This window comes from Piliocolobus tephrosceles, chromosome 20, assembly GCF_002776525.5.
Source record: "Piliocolobus tephrosceles isolate RC106 chromosome 20, ASM277652v3, whole genome shotgun sequence".
Lineage (NCBI taxonomy): Eukaryota > Metazoa > Chordata > Mammalia > Primates > Cercopithecidae > Piliocolobus > Piliocolobus tephrosceles.
The window spans coordinates 6110726-6131681 of NC_045453.1; the positions used below are offsets into that span (position 1 = coordinate 6110726).

The following is a 20956-nucleotide window of genomic DNA, read 5'->3' on the forward strand; positions in this document are numbered from 1 at the left end:
TTTTTTGTTGTGGGGGTTGTAAACGAAAGTAGAGTGTTTTATCAAGTTTTTTGCTTCAGTGGCTTTAGAACAATTTAAAAGTCAACTTTAGTGTCAGAAAAAAAGAGGACCATGAGGGAAATCCTCAGGTAAAACACATAAAATAAAGTGCAGCGATAGGCAGCTAAGTTAGTGGCTTCCAATGCAAATGTCAGGAGGGTCGAGAGCAGTTTTCCCAAGCAAATGGTTCTCCCCACCTTCCTCTCCTTCAGTCTCTACCTCCTAGGGCCCAGGGGAGAAAACCAGAGAGGTAGCAGTGTCCACAGGAGAAACTGGGTTGGAAAACACTTAACACAGACTGCAGGGAAAACTCCAGAAACACTAACCAAGGTAAAAATGAAGTAAAATTGAGAGACAAAGGGTTAACTTTAGTTTAGGTAAATTTAATGACTGTAAAAGCTGTTCGCATAGCAGCTTTAAAGAGACACGTTTTCCACTGACATAAAGTTGCTTCACCCCTTGCAGCTTATCTCCGCAGCTTCATGACCTCTCTCCTCAGCGGCTGGCAATGTCTCCCCTTCCTGTTGGGGAGGACTGCCCAAGTCAGCTCTGAGGCCATCCTCTCAGGTCAGCAATTTGCAGAGGAGTCCTTCAGAGTGGTCCTGCAGAGAACATGTCCCCTAAGTGTCTGAGAGCTGGCCGAGGTGATCTGAAAGAAAACCAGGCAGAAGAAGGCAAGGTAACTAGGACTGTACCACTGGGACTTCACATGGAGCCTCTAGAGGAGAAGCCCCTAAAAGGAATCTGATGGAGGCAACTGGTTGGCAGAGACCACATGGCTCCTGTGTGCCCCCGATCCTGGCAGGAAGAGAGGCCTCATGGAATGGCAATGTATATAATTTAAGAAGTCAAAGCAGATCAGACCCAGACATGTCTCCCTTTTCTCTTGGAAGATGGTTCCTCCTCAACTCTAACTACAAAATTCAGGTGAAACTGCCCATCACAGACCCTGTCCTCCTAACTCCAAGGCTGAGCCAGTCAAATCCTTCCTTAGGATATTTACAGCCAACAATTGGTGAGAAATGTTCTCTCTCCTCCAACTGAGAGCTGAAAGAATGTGACCCAAAATTATCTGTGGTCACATTTCTTACCATAAGAACAAGTCAGAGTCCATTAGTAAATACTTACTAAGTACATATTTTGTACCCGGAATTGCCCTAGATGCTAGAAGATAAAGATAAACAAACAGAAACAAAACAGGCATTTTCCCTGCCCTTAAAGGAACTTCTTGTGGATGCTCTAGGGCATCAGTCTGTGTTCTGCCTAACCCATTAGTCCGTGTCCTGCCAGCTTCTGGTTCTGAGGCGAAGTGGATATGAGAACAAGACAGGGAAGGTGGCAGTAGCAGAACTGGGCAGTGTGAGAAGAGAAGGCAGAAGAAAGGAAGAAATGGAAGGAGAGAATAAAAGAAGCATATCGCCAGTGAAAGGGAGAAAGAAAGAGAGGGAAATTCCCACAGCCTTCCCTGCAAGTCCAGGGAAGAGACCCAAGAAACTTGAGCACATGTAAGTTAGAGAGGCCTGAGCTGTCAGAGATCACAAAGAACACGTTGATCTCCGACAGGGAACACTCTCTACTCACTCGAAATCACTTACACCTCCTGGCCTCTCTGCAGCAAGAAACTACATGCCACTGCTTACTCCAAACTCACTGAATTCCCACAAAGAACCCTTCCAGGGCAGGGTAGGAGAAAAGGTAAGAAGAATAAGAAGGCATTAGTAAGGAGCAGTCTAAAATACAATCCAAAGTGCCCTTCCATTGTACTGGTTGAGAGGAAATTTTTATTTTACTAAAATGTGTCTCTAGGACAAAACTTTATTACCACAAATTATCCAAACCAACACTCATTTCACAGTACAAGCCGACAGCCCAAAAGGACTCCTCACCTTCACCAGCACATAGTCCCCAGGCTGGGCTCTGACCCTGAGCCCAGGGTTATTGACATCCTCCATCTCTGCATCAGGGAAGATCACCTTAAGGTTTCCATCATTCCTGCCGCACAGGTCAGTGGCAGAGCGTTTACTGAGCTGCAGAAAGAAGAGAGAAGAGTTTATGGATTTGTCACAGTCGTAAGTTCTTGGAGGGTAGAACTTGTGCCTTCTCTGTCTTGGATCCCCAAGAGTCTGACCCACAGAGCAATCCTTAACCAAGGAATCACTGAAGACTCAGTGTTTGCTGCTGCTTCACCAGCAAGGGCAGTGTATGGCCCACAATAGAAACACTAAAGTTTTGCTAACTATATTATAATCAATCAATTAATCAGTGAGTCTGTAGAGAACTGCCTTCTGCAAGAATGGGCCTCCAACAGTCCTAAAGCCAGAGACATATGAGTGATGCATTTGGAAAACCAACTGTAACTTTACCCAGTCTCATACTAATCACTCATGAATGTTCTGGGATTGTTTGGCCTGAATTACTCGCCATTACTGAATAGACAGACTGAAAGGCAGAATCTCCATCACGACACCCAGAAGACAGAGCCAGGAAAACACTAACATCACTATGATGGGATTAACTTCTAGAGTCTACAGAAACCCTTCTCTTCCAGCCATGATAAAGAGAGAGAAACAAGTTTACCCTTCAGCCTTATAAACAATAACCAGCAAATTGGGCAAAATATATGAAACAACTGTTTTCGGATACTGGACAAAAGATCACACAAGACTGTGAACTGTGAGAGAAGGAAAACAAAGTGAGCCCCCCAATCACCCCTGCTTTCTGCCAGAAGGTACATGCCAGACGGGAGCCTGTGAAGCAGGAGGGGAGAGCTCACGCACAGCACAGTGGTCCTCCCTGAGCTGAAGAGAGAGGGATCAGGGTCCAGGGAGCCTGAAATAGTCAGAAACTGTGAAGCAAATTCTAGAAAGGAGGGAGCGAAGCAGAAAAAGAATTTCAGAAACATGCAGGGGGTCCTTATGAGTCTTCGCTGAACACTAACACTCGCACATGTAGCATAAAACTCCATGAAGTGAGGCAAAGAGAGTAACCTGGGAACTGTCCACTGAAGAGTTCCCAGAACTCACATGTGGCTTGGAATCCACCACCAAATAGAAGAGTTTATGGATTTGTCACAGTCGTAAGTTCTTGGAGGGTAGAAATTATGCTCATCAGTTCCTTGGGATATATTTATTAGCAACTCCTGACAGAAGGCCACATCTTAGTAGTGAGGCTAAACTATCCACAGAATAAAAAAGTTTTTTTGGCTGGGCGCAGTGGCTCACGCCTGTAATTCCAGCACTTTGGGAAGCTGAGGCGAGTGAATCACCTGAGGTCAGGAGTTTGAGATCAGCCTGGACAACATGGTGAAACCCCGTCGATACTGAAAATACAAAAATTAGCCAGGCATGGTGGTGCACATCTGTAGTCTCAGCTATTCGGGAGGCTGAGGCAGGAGAATTGCTTGAACCTGGGAGGCAGAGGTTGCAGTGAGCTGAGATCACGCCACTGCACTCCAGTGTGGGCAACAGAGTGAGCCTCCGTCTCAGAAAAAAAAAAAAAAAAGGAAGGGAGGGAGGGAAGGAACAATCTCTGTGATCTCTGGGACAATATCAAGTGTTTGCACATATGTGTAACTGAAGTACTGAAGTGGTGGAGGGGGGTGGAAGAGAAAGCAGAGCAAAAAAATCTGAAGAGTAACAGGTGAAATTTTTCCAGATTTGATAAAAACTATAACCCCAGAAACTAAGAAGCCTCAAAAAAATCCCAAAGAAAACACAAAGGGGTAAACACAAAGAAAACCACCCCCAGTCACATCAAATTCCTAAAAACAGTGATAAAGCAAAATATTAAAAGCAGCCAAAGAAAACGGCGTAAAGAAGAATGACCACAAACCTGTCAGAATCATGTATGTCAGAAGTCAACAGAATGATATCTTCAACATGTCAACCTAAAAGTCAACACTCGGTGAAAATATATTTTTAAAAGGAAGGTGAAATAAAGATATTTTCAGACAAACAAAACCTGAGCGGCATCACTGCCAAAAGACCTGCATTACAAGCGATGTTAAAAGAAGCCTTTCAAGCACAAACAAACGATGCCCAGTGGAAACGTGAACGTACACAAGGGATGAAGAATGCCAGAAATAGTAAATGAGTGAGTAAATAAACTTTTTTCTCTCATTTATTAAAGTTCCTTTAAAAGATAATTGTTTAAAGCAAAAATAACAATGATTTAGGGATACAAAAGTAAAACTCTGTAACAATAGCACAAAAGGAGGAGGAAGGGACAGAAGTATATCATTATAAGAATCTTACATTAAACACAATGAGTGATACCCAGTCTGGGGTTAAAATAATGAGCCAAAAGGAATCCAAAGGGCACATAATCTGCCATTAGAAAATCAAGTTCTGACTACATGCTATATCTTAAGTAATCAAAGACGCAGGAAGGAGTTCAGTCTTTAAATGAATATCGCTTTAGGGAAACAACCTTCAGCTGAGATTTAGAGTCTCTACTATTTCCTACAAAATACTTACTAGTTACAAAAGGAAAAAGAGCAACTTTACAGTCAAGAAGGCTGAGAGATAGCATCTTCCATGTTTTCAAAGTTAACATCATCAGTCATGAGACAAATCAAAATTGTATGCCACCTCACAGCATATGATTAGAATACAACGTCCTCTCTCTGGTATTCCAGCCAAAGAATACATAACCTGAATCTTATCATGAAAATACATCAAATTAGGGACATTCTACAAAATAACTGGCCTATAATCTTTAAGTGTCAAGGTCATGGAAGTCAAAGAAATAATGAGGAACCATCCTAGACTAAAGGAGACCAGAGAGACATGACAGTTAAATGCAACATGTGATACTAAAACAAATCCTTTTCCTATAAAGGACAGTTCGAAAACAACTGGAGAAACTTACATGGGGTCTCAGGATTGGATGGTAGTAATCTAACAAGGTTAATTTCCTGATTTTCATAGTTGTACTACAGTTATCTAGGAGAATGTCCCTGTTTGTACAAGATACACATTACAGTATTTGGGGGTTTAGGGACATCAGGGCAGCAACTTACTCTGAAATGATTCAAGGGGAAAAAGTTCTTTGTAATACACTGCAACTTCTCTATGGGTTTGCAGTTGTTTTACAATAAATTTTTTTTAAAAAGAGAGTTCAGCCCAGTGCAGTGGCTCATGCCTATAATCCCAAAACTTTGGGAGGCTGAGGTAGGAGGATTGCATGAGGCAAGGAGTTTGAGACCAACCTGGGCAACACAGCAAAACCCCATCTCTACAAAAAATTTGAAAAATTAGCCAGGAGTGGTTGTACACATTATAGTACCAGCTACTCAGGAGGCTGAAGCAGGAGGGTCATGTGAGCCCAGGGAGTTCAAGGTTATAGTGAGCTATGGTTATACCACCACACTCCAGCCAGGGCGACAGAGCGAGAGACTTTCTCTCAAAAACTATAAAAAATAAATAATAAAATCAATTAAATTGAGAGTTCAGGTTCTATGATTTGAAAAAAACCAAGTGTAAAAGAACACTCATGAGACAAACAGGGAAATTAGAACACTGAGCAAATAAATATCTGATAATATTAAGAAAGTTGGAAGTGCTTTGGAAATCTAAAAAGAATATTAAGAAACTTGTCAATTATTGTCAGATATAATAGTATTTTGTTTATAATTTTTTTAAAGTCTTTATCTTAAAGGCATATATACTGAAGTATTTACTGAAGAAATATCTTTTTTATTTTGAGATGGAGTCTTGCTATGTCACCCAGGCTGGAGTGCAATGGTGTGATCTTGGCTCAGTGCAACCTCCGCCTCCCAGGTTCAAGCAATTCTCCCACCTCAGCCTCCTGAGTAGCTAGGACTACAGGTGTGCACCACCATACCTGGCTAATTTTTGTTTTTTCAGTAGAGACGGGGTTTCACCATGTTGGACAGGATGGTATCGAACTCCTGACCTCAACTGATCCACCCACCTCAGCCCCTGAAAGTGCTGGGATTACAGGCGCAAGCCAGTACATCCAGCCTCTATGTCTACTTATGTTTAAAATTCTCCATAATGTAAAAAAAAAAAAAAAAGGCAGGGTGATTATAGACACTGGAGATAGAGCTGTATCAAATACTGACTCTGTCACACACTAGCTGTGTAACCTTAGGGAAGTTATGCTCTGTCTCTGAGGTCAGTACCCTCATGCACAAAAGGGAGCTAATAACAGCACCTTTCTCCAAGGATAGTGGTGGCATTCTGTGCTGATGGCCATAAAGTGCACAGTTCCTGGCAGACAGTAAATGCTGAGTGATGTGAGCCATTATCATCTTTTCTGCCACTCTGGACATAGCAACTTGGTGTTTTAAACTGGCCATGTCTGGAGGAAAGAAAGTCTCCTCTAAGAGAAAGCAATGACTCCAACTGCTAGCCTTGAAAAACCCATTTATTCTCTAGCCCCAAGTAAGTAATGGCTATGTTGGATGTTTAAGAAAGAGCTTTGTGGTCGAGAGCAGTGGCTCACACCAGTAATCACAACTCTTTGGGAGGCCGAGGTGGGTGGAGCGCACCTGAGGTCAGGAGTTTGAGAGCAGCCTGGCCAATATGGTGAAATCCTGTCTCTACTAAAAATACAAAAATTAGCTGGGCATGGTACTGGATGCCTACGATCCCAGCTACTCTGGAGGCTGAGGCAGGAGAATTGCTTAAGCCTGGGAGGCAGAGGTTGCAGTAAGCCAAGATCGTGCCACTGCACTCCAGCCTAAGCGAAAGAGTAAGACTCCGTCTCAAAAACAAAAACAAAAACAAAAACAAAAACAGGCCAGGCATGGTGGCTCGTGCCTGTAATCCCAGCACTTTGCGAGGCTGAGGTGGGCGGATAACTTCGAGACCACCCTGGCCAACATGATGAAACCCTGTCTCTACTAAAAAAATACAAAAATTAGCCAGGCATGGTGACACACACCTGCAATCCCAGCTACTCAGGAGGCAGAGGCAAGAGAATCGTTTTAACCTGGGAAGTGGAGGTTGCGGAGGTTGAGACTGTGCCACTGTACTCCAGCCTGGGCAAAAGAGCCAGACTCCACCTCAAAAAAAAAAAAAAAAAGAAAGAAAAGAAAAAAGGCCGGGCCTGGTGGCTCACACCTGTAATCCCAGCACTTTGGGAGGCCAAGGTGGGTGGATCACAAGGTCAGGAGATCGAGACCATCCTGGCTAACACGGTGAAAACCCGTCTCTACTAAAAATACAAAAAATTAGCCAGGCATGGTGGTGGGCGCCTGTAGTCCCAGCTACTCGGGAGGCTGAGGCAGGAGAATGCCATGAACCCAGGAGGCGGAGCTTGCAGTGAGCCAAGATCTTGCCACTGCACTCCAGCCTGGGTGACAGAGTGAGACTCTGTCTCAAAAAAAAAAAAAAAAAAAGAAATACTTTTTTTGTGTAAATCTAACAAAACATGGACAAAATCTGTACACTGAAAACTACAAAAACTTTGATTTAAAACATCAGCCTGTAGTCGCAGCTACTTGGGAGGCTGAGGCAGGAGGATCACTTGAGCCCAGCAGTTTGAGTCCAGCCTAGGCAACATGGTAAGGAAAAAAAAAAATCAAAGATCTAATGTTCTGAAACATAAAAAACAACATAATAACACAAACACATATGGCCTCACCCCTTCCACTAGCACCAATTGGGTACAGCCCACAGACATCTGATTGGCTTTTGTTGCTTCTTCTCGGAAGACAGTGATAAGTTCCTCCAAACGCCTTAATTTTACCTCTTCCGGAACATCATCCTTCAGCCTGTGATATGCCCGTGTCTTCTATTAAAAAAAAAAAAAGGAAACAGAGGTCACTCAGGACTTGTAGAATCTATTCTTAATGCACAGAGGGGCACCATGTTCATTCTACCTACAAGTTACAGACACATGTACAGAAACCCAAGCCAGAGCTAAGAGCTTTCTCTGGCTCTGGGAGCATTCCAAGATAGAAATGTAGTAGAGTCACATTTTTGCAAGGGTTAAATTCTAAATTTAGCACATGAAAATCACAGACTCAAAATTACTCTTCATATTTATCCTAACATTACACTTATACCAAATGGCTCATATACACTAGGTTACTCAGCAGCTCTATTTATAAAGACATAAGATGCAATGCAGCCTAAATGTTTCATTAGGCAAGTAGTCACAGAAATTATGGTTTATCTATACAATGGAATATTGTGCAGCTATTAAACAGAATGATAGTTCTATATGTACTAATACGGATTGTTCTCCAAAATCTACTGTTACTTGAAATAAGCAAAGTACAGATCAACACATATAACTTTGGTGTAGACAGAATACATACAGGCATGCTTATGAAAACATGAAATATCCTCAGAAAGTTATAAAAGAAATTGCTAAGAGTAGTTGCCTTAAGGGAAGGAACTAAAACATTAGGCAACCTAGGAAGAAAGAAGAGCTACTCATGTACACCACTTAAACTTTTGAATTTTATACCACAAGCATGTATTACCTAGTCCAAAAGAAAAAAGGGAATTTATCCTTAAAACGCCTTTAAATCAGTCAAAACCACAGTGTGTATATATATCTTTATGGCATGAGCTCATGCTCAGTACAGCTGGAGAACCACTGAGCTAGACAAAAGTATGGAATAAAAGGAGTATCTATATACCAAAGTCTGGACATTCAAACCAATCTGCCTTGAAGAGAAGATCCACAGAAGAAAATGGAGAATCCTAAAAATACTGCAGAGTTTACTCCGTTCTGTCTATTAACAACAATAACTTACCTCTGTTGTGCATTTATTATGCATGAAACACAATTATAACTGCTTTAAACATATTATCTTACTTAATCCCCAGAACAACCCTATGAGGTTGGTACTAATGTTATCCCCATTTCACAGATGAGGAAACCAAGACATTTGCCCAATGTCACATAGTTTTTGTTTGTTTTTTGTTTGTTTTTGTTTTTGAGACACAGTCTCGCTCTGTAGCACAGGCTGCAATGCAGTGGCACGATCTCGGCTCACTGCAAGCTCCACCTCCCGGGTTCAAGCCATTCTCCTGCCTCAGCCTCCCCAGAAGCTGGGACTACAGGCACCACCACCACGCCCGGCTAATTTTTTGTATTTTTAGTAGAGATGGGGTTTCACCGTGTTAGCCAGGATGGTCCCGATCTCCTGACCTCGTGATCTGCCCACCTCGGCCTCTCAAAGTGCTGGGATTACAGGCGTGAGCCACCGCGCCCGGCCAATGTCATATAGTTATTAAGTGGCAGAGGCACAATTTGAGTGCTTGCTCTCATCCACTAGGTTCTTGATTAAGTTCCTGTAACCTTAACCCTAACTTAGGAATTCGGTCCCAAAGTGAACATTCATATTCACTGACCACAGGATGCTTCTCCCACATGCTGAAAACCCATTTCCCATCCCTAGGATTTTTTTTTTTTTTTCTTTTTTTGAGATAGGGTCTTACTCTGTTGCCAAACTGGAGTACAGTGACACAATCTTGGCTCACCACAGCTTCAACCTCCCAGGCTCAAGTGATCCTCCCACTTCAGCCTCCCAAATAGCTGGGAACACAAGCATGTGCCACCACGCTTGACTTTTTTTTTTTTTTTTTTGTAGAGACAGGGTCTCCCTGTTACCCAGGTTGGTCTGAAATTCCTGGGCTTAAGTGATCCTCCCACCTCCACCAATCCTAGTATTAAAAAGAATTTCTCAGGCCAGGCGCAGTGGCTCATGTCTGTAATCTCAGCACTTTGGGAAACAAAGGTGGGCAGATCACCTGAGGTTGGGAGTTGGAGACCAGCCTGACCAATATGGAAAAACCCTGTCTCTACTAAAAATACAAAATTAGCCGTGCGTGGTGGCACATGCCTGTAATCCCAGTTACTCAGGAGACTGAGGCAGGAGAATAGCTTGAACCCAGGAGGCGGAGGTTGCGGTGAGCTGTCATGCCATTGCACTTCAGCCTGGGCAACAAGAGCGAGACTCTGTCTCAAAAAATAAAAAAAAAGAATCTATCTTGGGAGGCTGAGGTGGGTGGATCACGAGGTCAAGAGATCAAGACCATCCTGGCCAACATGGTGAAACCCTGTCTCTACTAAAAAATACAAAAATTAGCCTGGTATGGTGGCATGCACCAGTAATCCCAGCTACTCGGGAGGTTGAGGCAGGAGGATCGCTTGAACCCAGGAGGTGGAGGTTGCAGTGAGTCAAGATCACACCTCTGCCCTCCAGCCTGGCGACAGAGCGAGACTCTGTCTCAAAAAACAAAAGAATTTCTCTTGCATATTTGTGATGTCCATGGAAAAAAGCAAAATAGAAACTAACAGCTCCTCTGAAGCTTCATCTCTCCAAAACAATAAAAGAGACATGAATAGATACATACATCGGCACAGTTACACTGCCCACAGAACACTATGCAGTGGCTTTAAAACAAATGAATTAAGTCGAGGCGTCATGACTGACACCTTTAATCTCAGCACTTTGGGAGACCGAGGGGGAAGGACTGCCTGAGCAAGACACTGCTTCTTAAAAAAACAAAAAAAATAGTTTGGTTGATGGTAGCTCAGTAACAACGACCATAAAGTCATGGGTTCAGTCATTCATCAGCCAGCTTTTCTGAGCCCCCTGGCCACAGAGGCCTTCAATCTCCTGCCCAAACACAAGCACACTGCCACAAAGGTGACTGAGGGAATGAGGAGTGAACCATGCAAATCCATGCCTACAATCAAGAAAATGACAGTCAACCAGGACTATCCTTCTCTGCAGGAAAAGTGCACTAATTTCTCCTTCTTTCCTTCTTTCCTAATCTCCTTCTGCTTTGTTTTCCTGGGAATCTGCTTTGTTTCTTGGGAAGCTTCCAAGTGAGTTCACTTGCCTAGGAAAACAGATATGAGGAACCACTCAGGATGGCTGCGAAGATGACCAGAGGCCACGGTAAAATAAATCACACCTGCAGACCAAAAAGGAGTTCTGCATGTTAAGAAACAATCTTAGATTTCTTATAAAGAAAAGGTTTTCTCCTTCCATATTCAAATTGTACACAATCTAAACATAATTTTAAAATATTTTAAAGAAGAGGAATACTGCAACAGTAATCATGTATCACCAAACTGCTGAACTGTTTCAAAGAGTAGGCACAGTGGACTAGAAAAATGAAAGGAAGTGAATCCTAAGAGCCTGTGGTTTCTCAAGGACTGCCTTGCCACCACTCTCTTTTCTGCCCAGTTCTCTACAATCACCCCCAAACTGGTCAGGAATGACGTCAGTCCTCCCCAACCCCACGGCTCACCTGTCTCATGCTGTAGGCAAAGAGGAAGCCCGTGTTGTACTGAACTTCCCGGAGCAAAGAGACTGTCTGGACGTGATCTTCCTCCGTCTCACCACAAAAGCCAGCAATGAAGTCGCTGCTGAGGCTCACACCTGTGACACACAGCAAAGGACGACAGGTCACTGCTGTTTACCTTCAAGGGAAGCCTTTGGCATATGTGGATTACAAGGGAGGGATAGCAACTGTAAGGCCCTCCCTATGACTATTCAGCCCATGCATAAGTAAAACAAATAGTCAGTACAGAGTAAGGCGGGATGGGCCTCTTCATCCACAGCATTCCATGACAGAGACCAGCTTCTTGGCCTACATTTCCCCTAAGCACTAGAAAAGGTATTTTCACTTCCAGTGCTGCATTTAGGGACACAGTAGGAGTCCACATTTTCATATCAGTCCTCTTACCAGTGAAAAGCTTGTGGTGTTTCATACAAAAATATATTTCTGAATTTGGTTTCATACAACGGTCATTTAAGACAGTAGTAGCAGCTGGGTGCAGTGGCTCACCCCTGTAATCCCAGCACTTTGAGAGACTGAGGTGGGCAGATCACTTGAGGTCAGGAGATCGAGACCAGCCTGGCAAAACCCCATCTCTATAAAAAATTACAAAAATTAGCCAGGCATGGTGGTGTTCAACTGTACTCCCAGCTACTCAGGAGGCTGAGGTGTGAGGATCACCTGAGCCCAGGGAGGTCAAGGCTGAAGTGAACTGTGTTCGTGCCACTGCACTCCAGCCTGAGCGACAGAATGAGAGCCTATCCCCCGCCAAAAAAATTATTCCAATGACCCAATGAGGTAAGTACTATTAACTCCATTTTACACATGAGAAAGCTGCAGCCCAAAGAAATGAAGTCACTTATCTGCTACCACACAGCCTGTAACAGTGGAGCTTCACCCATAGTCACATAACTAGACTCCGCATTACCCTGCCCCATCAAAATGAAAGTCTTTGTGCATAAAAGTTACAATAATTAGGCCGGGTGCAGCGGCTCATGCCTATAATCCCAACACTTTGGCAGGCTGAGGCAGGCAGATCACTTGAGGTCAGGAGTTCAGGACCAGCCTGGGCAACATGGTAAAACCCATCTCTACCAAAAAAAATACAAAAATTAGCTGGGCGTGGTAGCCTATAGTCTTGGCTACTTGGGAGGCTGAGGTACAAAAATTGCTTGAACCTGGCAGGCAGAGGCTGCAGTGAGCCGAGATTGCACCACCACACTCTAGCCTGGGCAATAGAGCAAGATTCTATCTCAAAAAAACAAGAAACAAACAAACAAACAAAAAAACAGTTATAATTAGAAATTTTGGGAAAAATGTATACACCCACAACCAAATCTAAAAAGACTACAGACTATTTTATTAGGAGGAAGAGGACAGAGGAGAATATAGAATAAGATAATATGAAAGGATTTATCTTTAAAATTTACAATAATAAGTTGCCATAAAGCTAGTTAGAAAAAGCACACATTTTAAAAGATACCAATTGCTCTCAAATCAGAACTAATTTAGACATAACTTTGTCACCTTACAAGATGAGATAAGGTCTTTCCTCTATGTCCAGAAATACAAAGACCATAGAAAAGGAGTTTCTATAGCCTTGAGACCACAAGATCATCCATACCTGAGTATTTCCAGCAGGACTAAGACAACAAAAAGTCAGAAAGACATAAAAGAAAGAATACAAAGAGAGAGAAAGAGAAAGAAGAGGAGCACAAGAAGTATGAAATTGTGTCACAAGGAAATGCCAAAGGTGATGACGGCTGCCTGTATCTAACAACAAGGCTGGTCACTGGTAGAGTAACATGCACAGCAGAATGAGTTTCTTAAATGTACCTGGAATAGATTCTTTGATATGGTGAACTAACTCCACATAAGCTTCTCTTGAATATCTGCAATAAAGAACAAAAGGGAAAGGCCTACATAAATCCAATCTTTTTAAATGAATGCTACAAAAAGATAACACTATGAATTCCCACATGTAATCACTTCTCATCCACATGGCAGGGCACACGAGTATCCAAAAGAGCTTTATTGTATTGTAAAAGTTACCTAATTATTGTAACTTTTATGCACAAAGACTCTCATTTTGATGGGGCAGGGTAATGCGGAGTCTAGGTACGTGACTATGGGTGAAGCTCCACTGTTACAGGCTGTGTGGTAGCAGATAAGTGACTTCATTTCTTTGGGCTGCAGTTTTAAAGTATCCAAAAGAGCCCTTTTGATCCAAGCTGTATCTTCTAATCTAATCTAGAGCCTATGAATTTTTATTTCAAGGACATAAACTTTTTTTTTTTTGAAACAGAGTCTCACTCTGTCTCCCAGGCTGGAGTGCAGTGGCAAAATCTCAGCTCACTGCAACCTCAAACTTCTGGGCTCAAGTGATTCTTCCACCTCAGCCTCTCAAGTAGCTGGGACCACAGATGTGCACCACCTACACCCAGCTAGTGTGTGTGTGTGTGTGTGTGTGTGTGTGTGTGTGTAGAGACTGCGTTTCACCATGCTGCCCAGGTGTGTGTGTGTAGAGACTGGGTTTCGCCATGTTGCCCAGGGGTTTTGTGTGTGTGTGTAGAGACTGGATTTTGCCATGTTGCGCAGGGGTGTGGGTGTGGGTGTGTGTGTGTGTGTAAAGACTGGGTTTCCCCATGTTGCCCAGGCTGGTCTATTCTCAAACTACTGAGCTCAGGCAATCTGCCCACCTCGACCTCCAGATTAAACATTTTAGAGGACCTCTAGAACACTATGCCCTGTGGAAAAAGACAAAGCACTAATTCCATACAGCTTGCCTTGAGACACATTCTCCCTTCAGTCTCATCTGTGTAATACTTTATTATTCTCAAAGAAAGTGAACACGTAGAGTGACATTTAAATTCTAAGATGTAACAAAACCTTAATGTTAACATTAAAGAATTAAAATCTCAGAGGGTGCCACACCACAGATGCTTAATTTAAAAAAAACATACTAAACAGTGAAAATGGGTGACCCAGTCCTTAGCCTATGCTTATGGAATTAGCAGAAGCAAGCTCCAGTGCTCCATAGCTTAGTCATACAATAAATACTCACTGGCACACAGTAGCTGCTCAGTAAGTACGTTTTTTAAACTAAACAGTGAAAATGGGTGACCAGTCCTTAGCCTTTGCTTATGGAGTGAGCAGAAGCAAACTCCAGTGCCCAGTGGCTTAGTCATACAATAAAGATTTACTGAGCAGCTACTGTGTGCCACACACTACGCTATGTTCTTAGCAACAAAGACACTGTTTGGTCATTAAGGAAACATGGAAAAGTGGGGGATGCCCCCTCTCCAAGCAAGTCTGACCCCCTCCGCATGGCCTCCAACACACGGCTGCTTCCACTCTGGGCTGGTAGGTGGATCTGTTTACAGATGTTATCTCTCTCATGAATCAGCTGCAGAACCTGATGAAACAGAACACATTATAGGTAATCAAAATCTCACCAAAGAACCTTACAGAAAGCAACACCGCTCTTACTATGTATCCTCCAAGGTTAATTTTCACATAATTAAGAGGCTAATTAAACCAAACACACAAATCACCTATTCCCTAACTTTTGTTCAAGCCCCCTTCTGTTGTCCCAGACATTTCACCTAATGGCATCTCTGCCTTCAAAGAGTAGAGAGAAGAGGCTGGGCGCGGTGGCTCACGCCTGTAATCCCAGCACTTTGGGAGGCTGAGACGGGCGGATCACAAGGTCAAGAGATCGAGACCATCCTGGCTAACACGGTGAAACCCCGTCTCTACTAAAAATACAAAAAAAAATCAGCCGGGCGTAGTGGCGGGCACCTGTAGTTCCAGCTACTCGGGAAGCTGAGGCAGGAGAATGGCGTGAACCCAGGAGGCGGAGCTTGCACTGAGCCGAGATCGCGCCACCGCACTCCAGCCTGAGTGACAGAGTGAGACTCCGTCTCAAAAAAAAAAAAAAAAATCAAAGAGTAGAGAGAAGCAAGCAAGCAGAGGTCAGATTAAAGCCATGGAGCTGAATACAGGTAGTGCTGACACTAGGGTCAACAAGCAAAGAAGGCAAAAATGGTACTTCTTTCATCTAGCTTACAACAAACTAGTCACTTTCTTTTTTTTTTTGAGACAGAGTTTTACTCTCTCGCCCAGGTTGGTGTACAGTGGTGCCATCTCAGCTCACTGCAACCTCTGTCTCTTGGGTTCAAGAGATTCTCCTGCCTCAGCCTCCCTAGTAGCAGGGATTACAGGTGCGAACCACCACGCCTGGCTAATTTTTGTATTTTTAGCAGAGACGATGCTGCCCAGGCTGATCTAGAAATACTGACCTCAAGTTATCTGCCTGCCTCAGCGTCGCAAAGTGCTGAGATTACAGGCGTGAGCCACCATGCCCAGCCCAAACTAGTCACTTTTAAACATACCATCAGGCCAGGTGTTATGGCTCACCTCTGTAATCCCAGCACTTTGGGAGGACAAGGCACGAGGATTGCTTGAGGCCAAGAGTTCAAGACCAGCCTGGACAACACAGCAAGGCCTTGGGTCTATTTTTTTTTAATTTTTAAAAGAAGAAAAAAGGAAAAAAAAAAAAAAAAAAAAAGATACCATCAAAAAACTGATACTAGGGGAAAATATTTGAAAACATATTGACAAAGGATTTGAATCAAGAATACATAGAGGCCGGGCGTGGTGGCTCACCCTTGTAATCCCAGCACTTTGGGAGGCTAAGGTGGGCAGATCATTTGAGGTCAGCAGTTCGAGACCAGCCTGGTCAACATGGTGAAACCCCGTCTCTACTAAAAATACAAAAATTAGCTGGGCATGGTGGTGTGCACCTATAATCCTAGCTACTGAGGAGGCTGAGGCAGGAGAATCACTTGAACCCTGGAGGCAGAAGTTGCAGTGAGGCCAGATCATGCCACTGCACTCTAGCCTGGGTGACAGAGTGAGACTCCATCTCAAAAAAAGAAAGAAAGACAGAAAGAAAGAAAGAAAGAAAGAGAGAGAGAGAGAAAGAAAGAAAGAAAGAAAGAAAGAAAGAAAGAAAGAAAGAAAGAAAGAAAGAAAGAAAGAACAAAAAGAAAAGAAAAGAAAACATAAAGAGAATGGAGCCCAGTCTCTCTCCTCCATTGCAAGAAAGGCCATTTTGCAGTGGTCAAAAAATTAAAGGATATACAAAGAACTTTTACAACTCAATAAGAAGACAATCCCGAGGAAAAAAGATGAAAGTGGGGGCCAAAAGAAAGACATTTCATTGAAACCAAAAACCTCCAATAGAAGGTTTCAGATGCAGGCTACCTACTCCATGCCAGGCCCTGTGCTAAGTACCTTTGACACAATACAGGCATACCTCAGACATATCACAGGTTTGGTTCCAGATCACCACAATGACAAGAATATTACTATGAAGTGAGTGACACAAATGTTTTGGTTCCCCAGTGCAAATAAAAGTTATATTTACTCTATACTGCAGTCCGTTAAGTGAAAACAATGTACATACCTTAATTTCATTATACTTAAATTTCTCAGTCTATCGCCCTCACTAGAGTGCAGTAAAACCATAGCTCACCCCAACCTTGAACTCCTAGGCCAAGCGATCCTCCTGCTGCAGCCTCCCAAGTAACTATGACTACAGGCATGTGCTACGATGCCCAGCTAATTTTTTTATTTAAAAATTATAGGGTCAGGCACAGTGGCTCACACCTGTAATCCCAGCACTTTGGGAGGCTGAGGCGGGTGGATCACAAGGTCAAGAGTTCAAGATCAGCCTGGCCAACATGGTGAAACCCCATCTCTACTAAGAACACAAAAATTAGCCAGGCGCAGTGGCACGCGCCTGTAGTCCCAGCTTCTTGGGAGGCGAGGCAGGAGAATTGCTTGAACCCGGGAGGCAGAGGTTGCAGTGAGCAAAGATCATGCCACTGCACTCCAGCCTGGGCAACAGGGCAAGACTCAGTCTCGAAAAAAAATAAAAATAAAAATTATAAAGTTGTTATGTTGCCTGGGCTGGTGTCCAACTCCTAGGCTCAAGTGATTCTCCTGCCTCAACCTCCCAAAGTGCTGGGATTACAGGGATGAGTCACCACACCCACCCTTAGAATACTTTATTGCTAAAAAAAAATGCTAACGATCATCTGAGCCTTCAAGTGAGCAATGGTGCTGGCTGCTGATTGATCAGGGTGGTGGCTGCAGAAGGTTGGGGTGGCTGTGACAATTTGTTAAAACAAGACAACGATGAAGTAGGCCATATCAAATGACTCTTTCATGAAAGATTGCTCTACAACATGCGATGCTGTTTGATAGTATTTTACCCACAATAGAATATTTATTCTATAATAATATTTTACCCCAATAGAACATCTTTCAAAACTGCAGTTCTCTCAAACCCTGCAGTTTTATCAACTAAGTTTATGCAATATTCTAAATACTTTGTTGTCATTTCAATAATATCCATAGCATCTTCACCAGGAGTAGATTCTATATCAAGAAACCATTTTCAAGCTAGGCACAGTGGCTCACGCCTGTAATCCCAGAACTCTGGGAGGCCCAGGTGGGTGGATCACTTGAGGTCAGGAGTTCAAGACCAGCCAGGCCAACATGGCATAACCCTGTCTCTACTAAAAATACAAAAAAATTAGCTGGGCGTGGTGGCAGGTGTCCATAATCCCAGCTACTTGGGAGGCTGAAGCAGGAGAATTACTTGAACCTGGATGCAGAGGTTGCAGTGAGCCAAGATTGCAACACAGCACTCCAGCCTGGGCGATAGAGTGAGACCCCATCTCAAAAAAAAAAAAAAAAAAGAAAAAGAAACCATTTTCTCTGCTCATTCATAAGAAGCAACTCCTCATTCATTGAAGTTTGACCATGAGATTGCAACAATTCAGTCACATCTTCAGGCTCCACTTTTAATTCTAGTTCTCTTGCTATTTCCACCACATCTACAGTTATTTCCTCCACTGAAGTCGTAAGCCCCTCAAAATCATCCACGCGTGTTGAAATCAGTGTCTTCCAAACTCCTATTAATGTTGACATTTCGACCTCTTCCCATGAATCATTAATGTTCTTAATGGCATCTAGAATGATGAACTATTTCCAGAATGTTTTCAGTTTACTCTGCCCAGATCCATCAGAGAAGCCATTATCTATGACAGCTATAGCTTTATGAAATATATTTCTTAAATAATAAGAATCGATCTTATATAAACTAAAAATTAAAATAATCGGGCTTGAAAGTTGAAATTACTCCTTGATCCATGGGCTGCAAAACGGATATTGTGTTAGCAGGCATAAAAATAACACTAATAATCTTTGTACATCTCTATCAGAGCTCTGGGATGACTTAGGTGCATTGTCAATGAATAGTCATATTTAGAAAGGAATCTTTTTTCCTAAGCAGTAGGTCTCGACAGTGAGCTTAAAATACTCACTAACTAGACAAGCACAGTGGCTTATGCCTGTAATCCCAGCACTTTGGGAGAATGAGGTAGAAGGAGCACTTGAGTCCAAGAGTTTGAGACCAGCCTGGGCAACACAGGGAGACACCAACTCTACAAAAAATTAAAAATTAAATATTCAGTAAATCATGCTATAAACAGGTGTGCTATCATCCAGGCTTTGTTCCTCTATTTATAGAGTACAGGCAGAGATTTAACATCATTCTTAAGGGCCCTAGGATTTTCAAAATGGCACATGAGCGCTGGCTTCAACTTAAAGTCACCAGCTGCCCTGGCCCCTAACAAGAGTCTGGATGGGCACAGTGGCTCACGCCTGTGATCCCAGCACTTTGAGAGGCCTAGGTGGGAGAACTGCTTGAGGTCAGGTGCTCAAGACCAGCCTGGGCAACTCAGCAAGACCCCACCTCTAATTTTTTTAAAAGAAAACAAAAGAAAGTCAGCCTGTCCTTTAAAGTTTTGAAGAATGGCACTGATTTCTCTTCTCTAGCTATGAAAGTCCCAGATGACATCTTCTTCCAATAGAAGACTGCTCATTTACACAGAAAATCTGTTGTTTGGTAGAACCACCTTCATCACTGATCTTAGCTAGATCTTCGGGATAACTTGCGCAGCGTCTACATCAGCACTGTGGCTTCCCCTTGCACTTTGATGCTAGAGAGATGGCTTCTTTCTTCAAACCTTGTAAGTCAACCTCTGCTAGCTTCAAACTTTTCTTCTTCAGCTTCCTCACATCTCTTGGCCTTCAGAGAACTGAAGAGAGCTAAGGCTTTACTCTGGATTAGGTTTTGGCATAAGGCAATGATGTGGCTTCTTTGATCTTCTCTTCAGATCACTGAAGCTTTCTCCATATCAGCAAAAAGGCTGGGTTTTGTTGGTGGGTTTTTTTGGGTTTTTTTTGAGACGGAGACTCACTCTATTGCCCAGGCTGGAGTGCAGTGGCACAATCTCGGCTCACGGCAACCTCTGCCTCCCGGGTTCATGCAATTCTCCGGCCTCAGACTCCCAAGCAGCTAGGATTACAGGTGTGTACCATCAAACCCAGCCAATTTTTCTATTTTTAGTAAAGACAGCATTTTGCCATGTTGGCCAGGCTGGTCTAGAACTCCTGACCTCAGATGATCTGCCCACCTTGGCCTCCCAAAGTGCTGGGATTAAAGGTGTGAGCCACCACACCTGGCCAAAAGGGCTGTTTTGTTTTCTTATTATTCATGTGTTCAGTGGAGTAGTACTTTTAATTTCCTTCATGAACTTTTCCTTTGCATTTACAACTTGGCTGATTGGCATAAGAGGCCTTTCAGCCTAGCTAGGCTTTCAACATGATTTCCTCAGTACGTTTAAACATTTCTGGCTTTTGATTTCAAGTGAGAGCTGTGCGACCCTTCCCTTCACTTGAGCACTTTAGAGGCCACTGTAGGGTGATTAAATGGCCCAATTTCAAAATTGTTGTGTCTCGGGGAACAGGGAGGGCTGAGGAGGAGAGATGGGGAATGGCTGTCAGTGGAGCAGTCAGAACACACACATCATTTATCAATTCAGGTTGCTGTCTTATGTGGGTGTGGCTCACGGTGTCATGAAACAATTTTAAGAGTAACATTAAATAGCACTTATCACAGATCACCATAACAGACATCATAATAATGAAGTTTGAAATACTGTGAAAATCACCAAAACATGACACAGAGACGTGAAGTAAGCATATGCTGTTGGAAAAATGGTGCTGACAGACTTACTCAAGAGTTGCCACAAACCTTCCATTTGTTAAAAATAACTCCATAATATCTGCACAGTGCAATAAAACAAGGTATGCCTTTGTATCTATTTCACAACAATCCAAAGCAGGAGGTAACTGTTAACCCCTTATTAACCCCATTTTACAGATAAAGATACATCACATGCTTGCTGGTAAAGCAGTGGAAGAGCTGAGATTTGAACCTGGGTCTGTCTAAGGCAAAACTCTGGGCTGTTTCCCAGAGCACCACATCACCTCCTTCCTGTCCGCCCCATACCACCATTACGGCCCCATCACCATTATTACCACTCAGCTGCCCACTTTGTAACGAACCCTCTCTGTATAGCCCTCACGGTCCCACAGGTGGTCTTAACCTCCGCTGAGTATCAGTCCTACCTCCACTCCCACCTTGGCAGATTTTTTATTTTGAGACACGGTCTTGCTGTGTCACCCAGGCTGGAGTGCAGTGGTGTGATCTTGGCTCACTG

The 20956-nt window shown here is 43.2% G+C and overlaps 1 protein-coding gene across 4 annotated transcripts in view; it reads right to left on the bottom strand.

The window, feature by feature from the left end:
* Window positions 1-401: 401 nt before the first annotated feature.
* The window catches only part of CDK5RAP1 (CDK5 regulatory subunit associated protein 1), a 38678-nt gene continuing 18123 nt past the window's right edge, over window positions 402-20956 (bottom strand). For 3 of the 4 annotated variants that reach the window (XM_023220433.1, XM_023220434.1, XM_023220431.1), the window contains 6 exons: window positions 14633-14730; window positions 13152-13207; window positions 11286-11416; window positions 7651-7800; window positions 1926-2066; window positions 402-688 (listed from right to left, as the gene is read on the bottom strand). In XM_023220433.1, coding sequence (XP_023076201.1) covers window positions 608-688; window positions 1926-2066; window positions 7651-7800; window positions 11286-11416; window positions 13152-13207; window positions 14633-14730 — 657 coding nt within the window. In that variant the 3' untranslated portion in view covers window positions 402-607. Of the gene's footprint in view, window positions 689-1868; window positions 2067-7650; window positions 7801-11285; window positions 11417-13151; window positions 13208-14632; window positions 14731-20956 lie in introns of those variants that run through there. The other variant, XM_023220432.1, reaches the window with a different exon arrangement.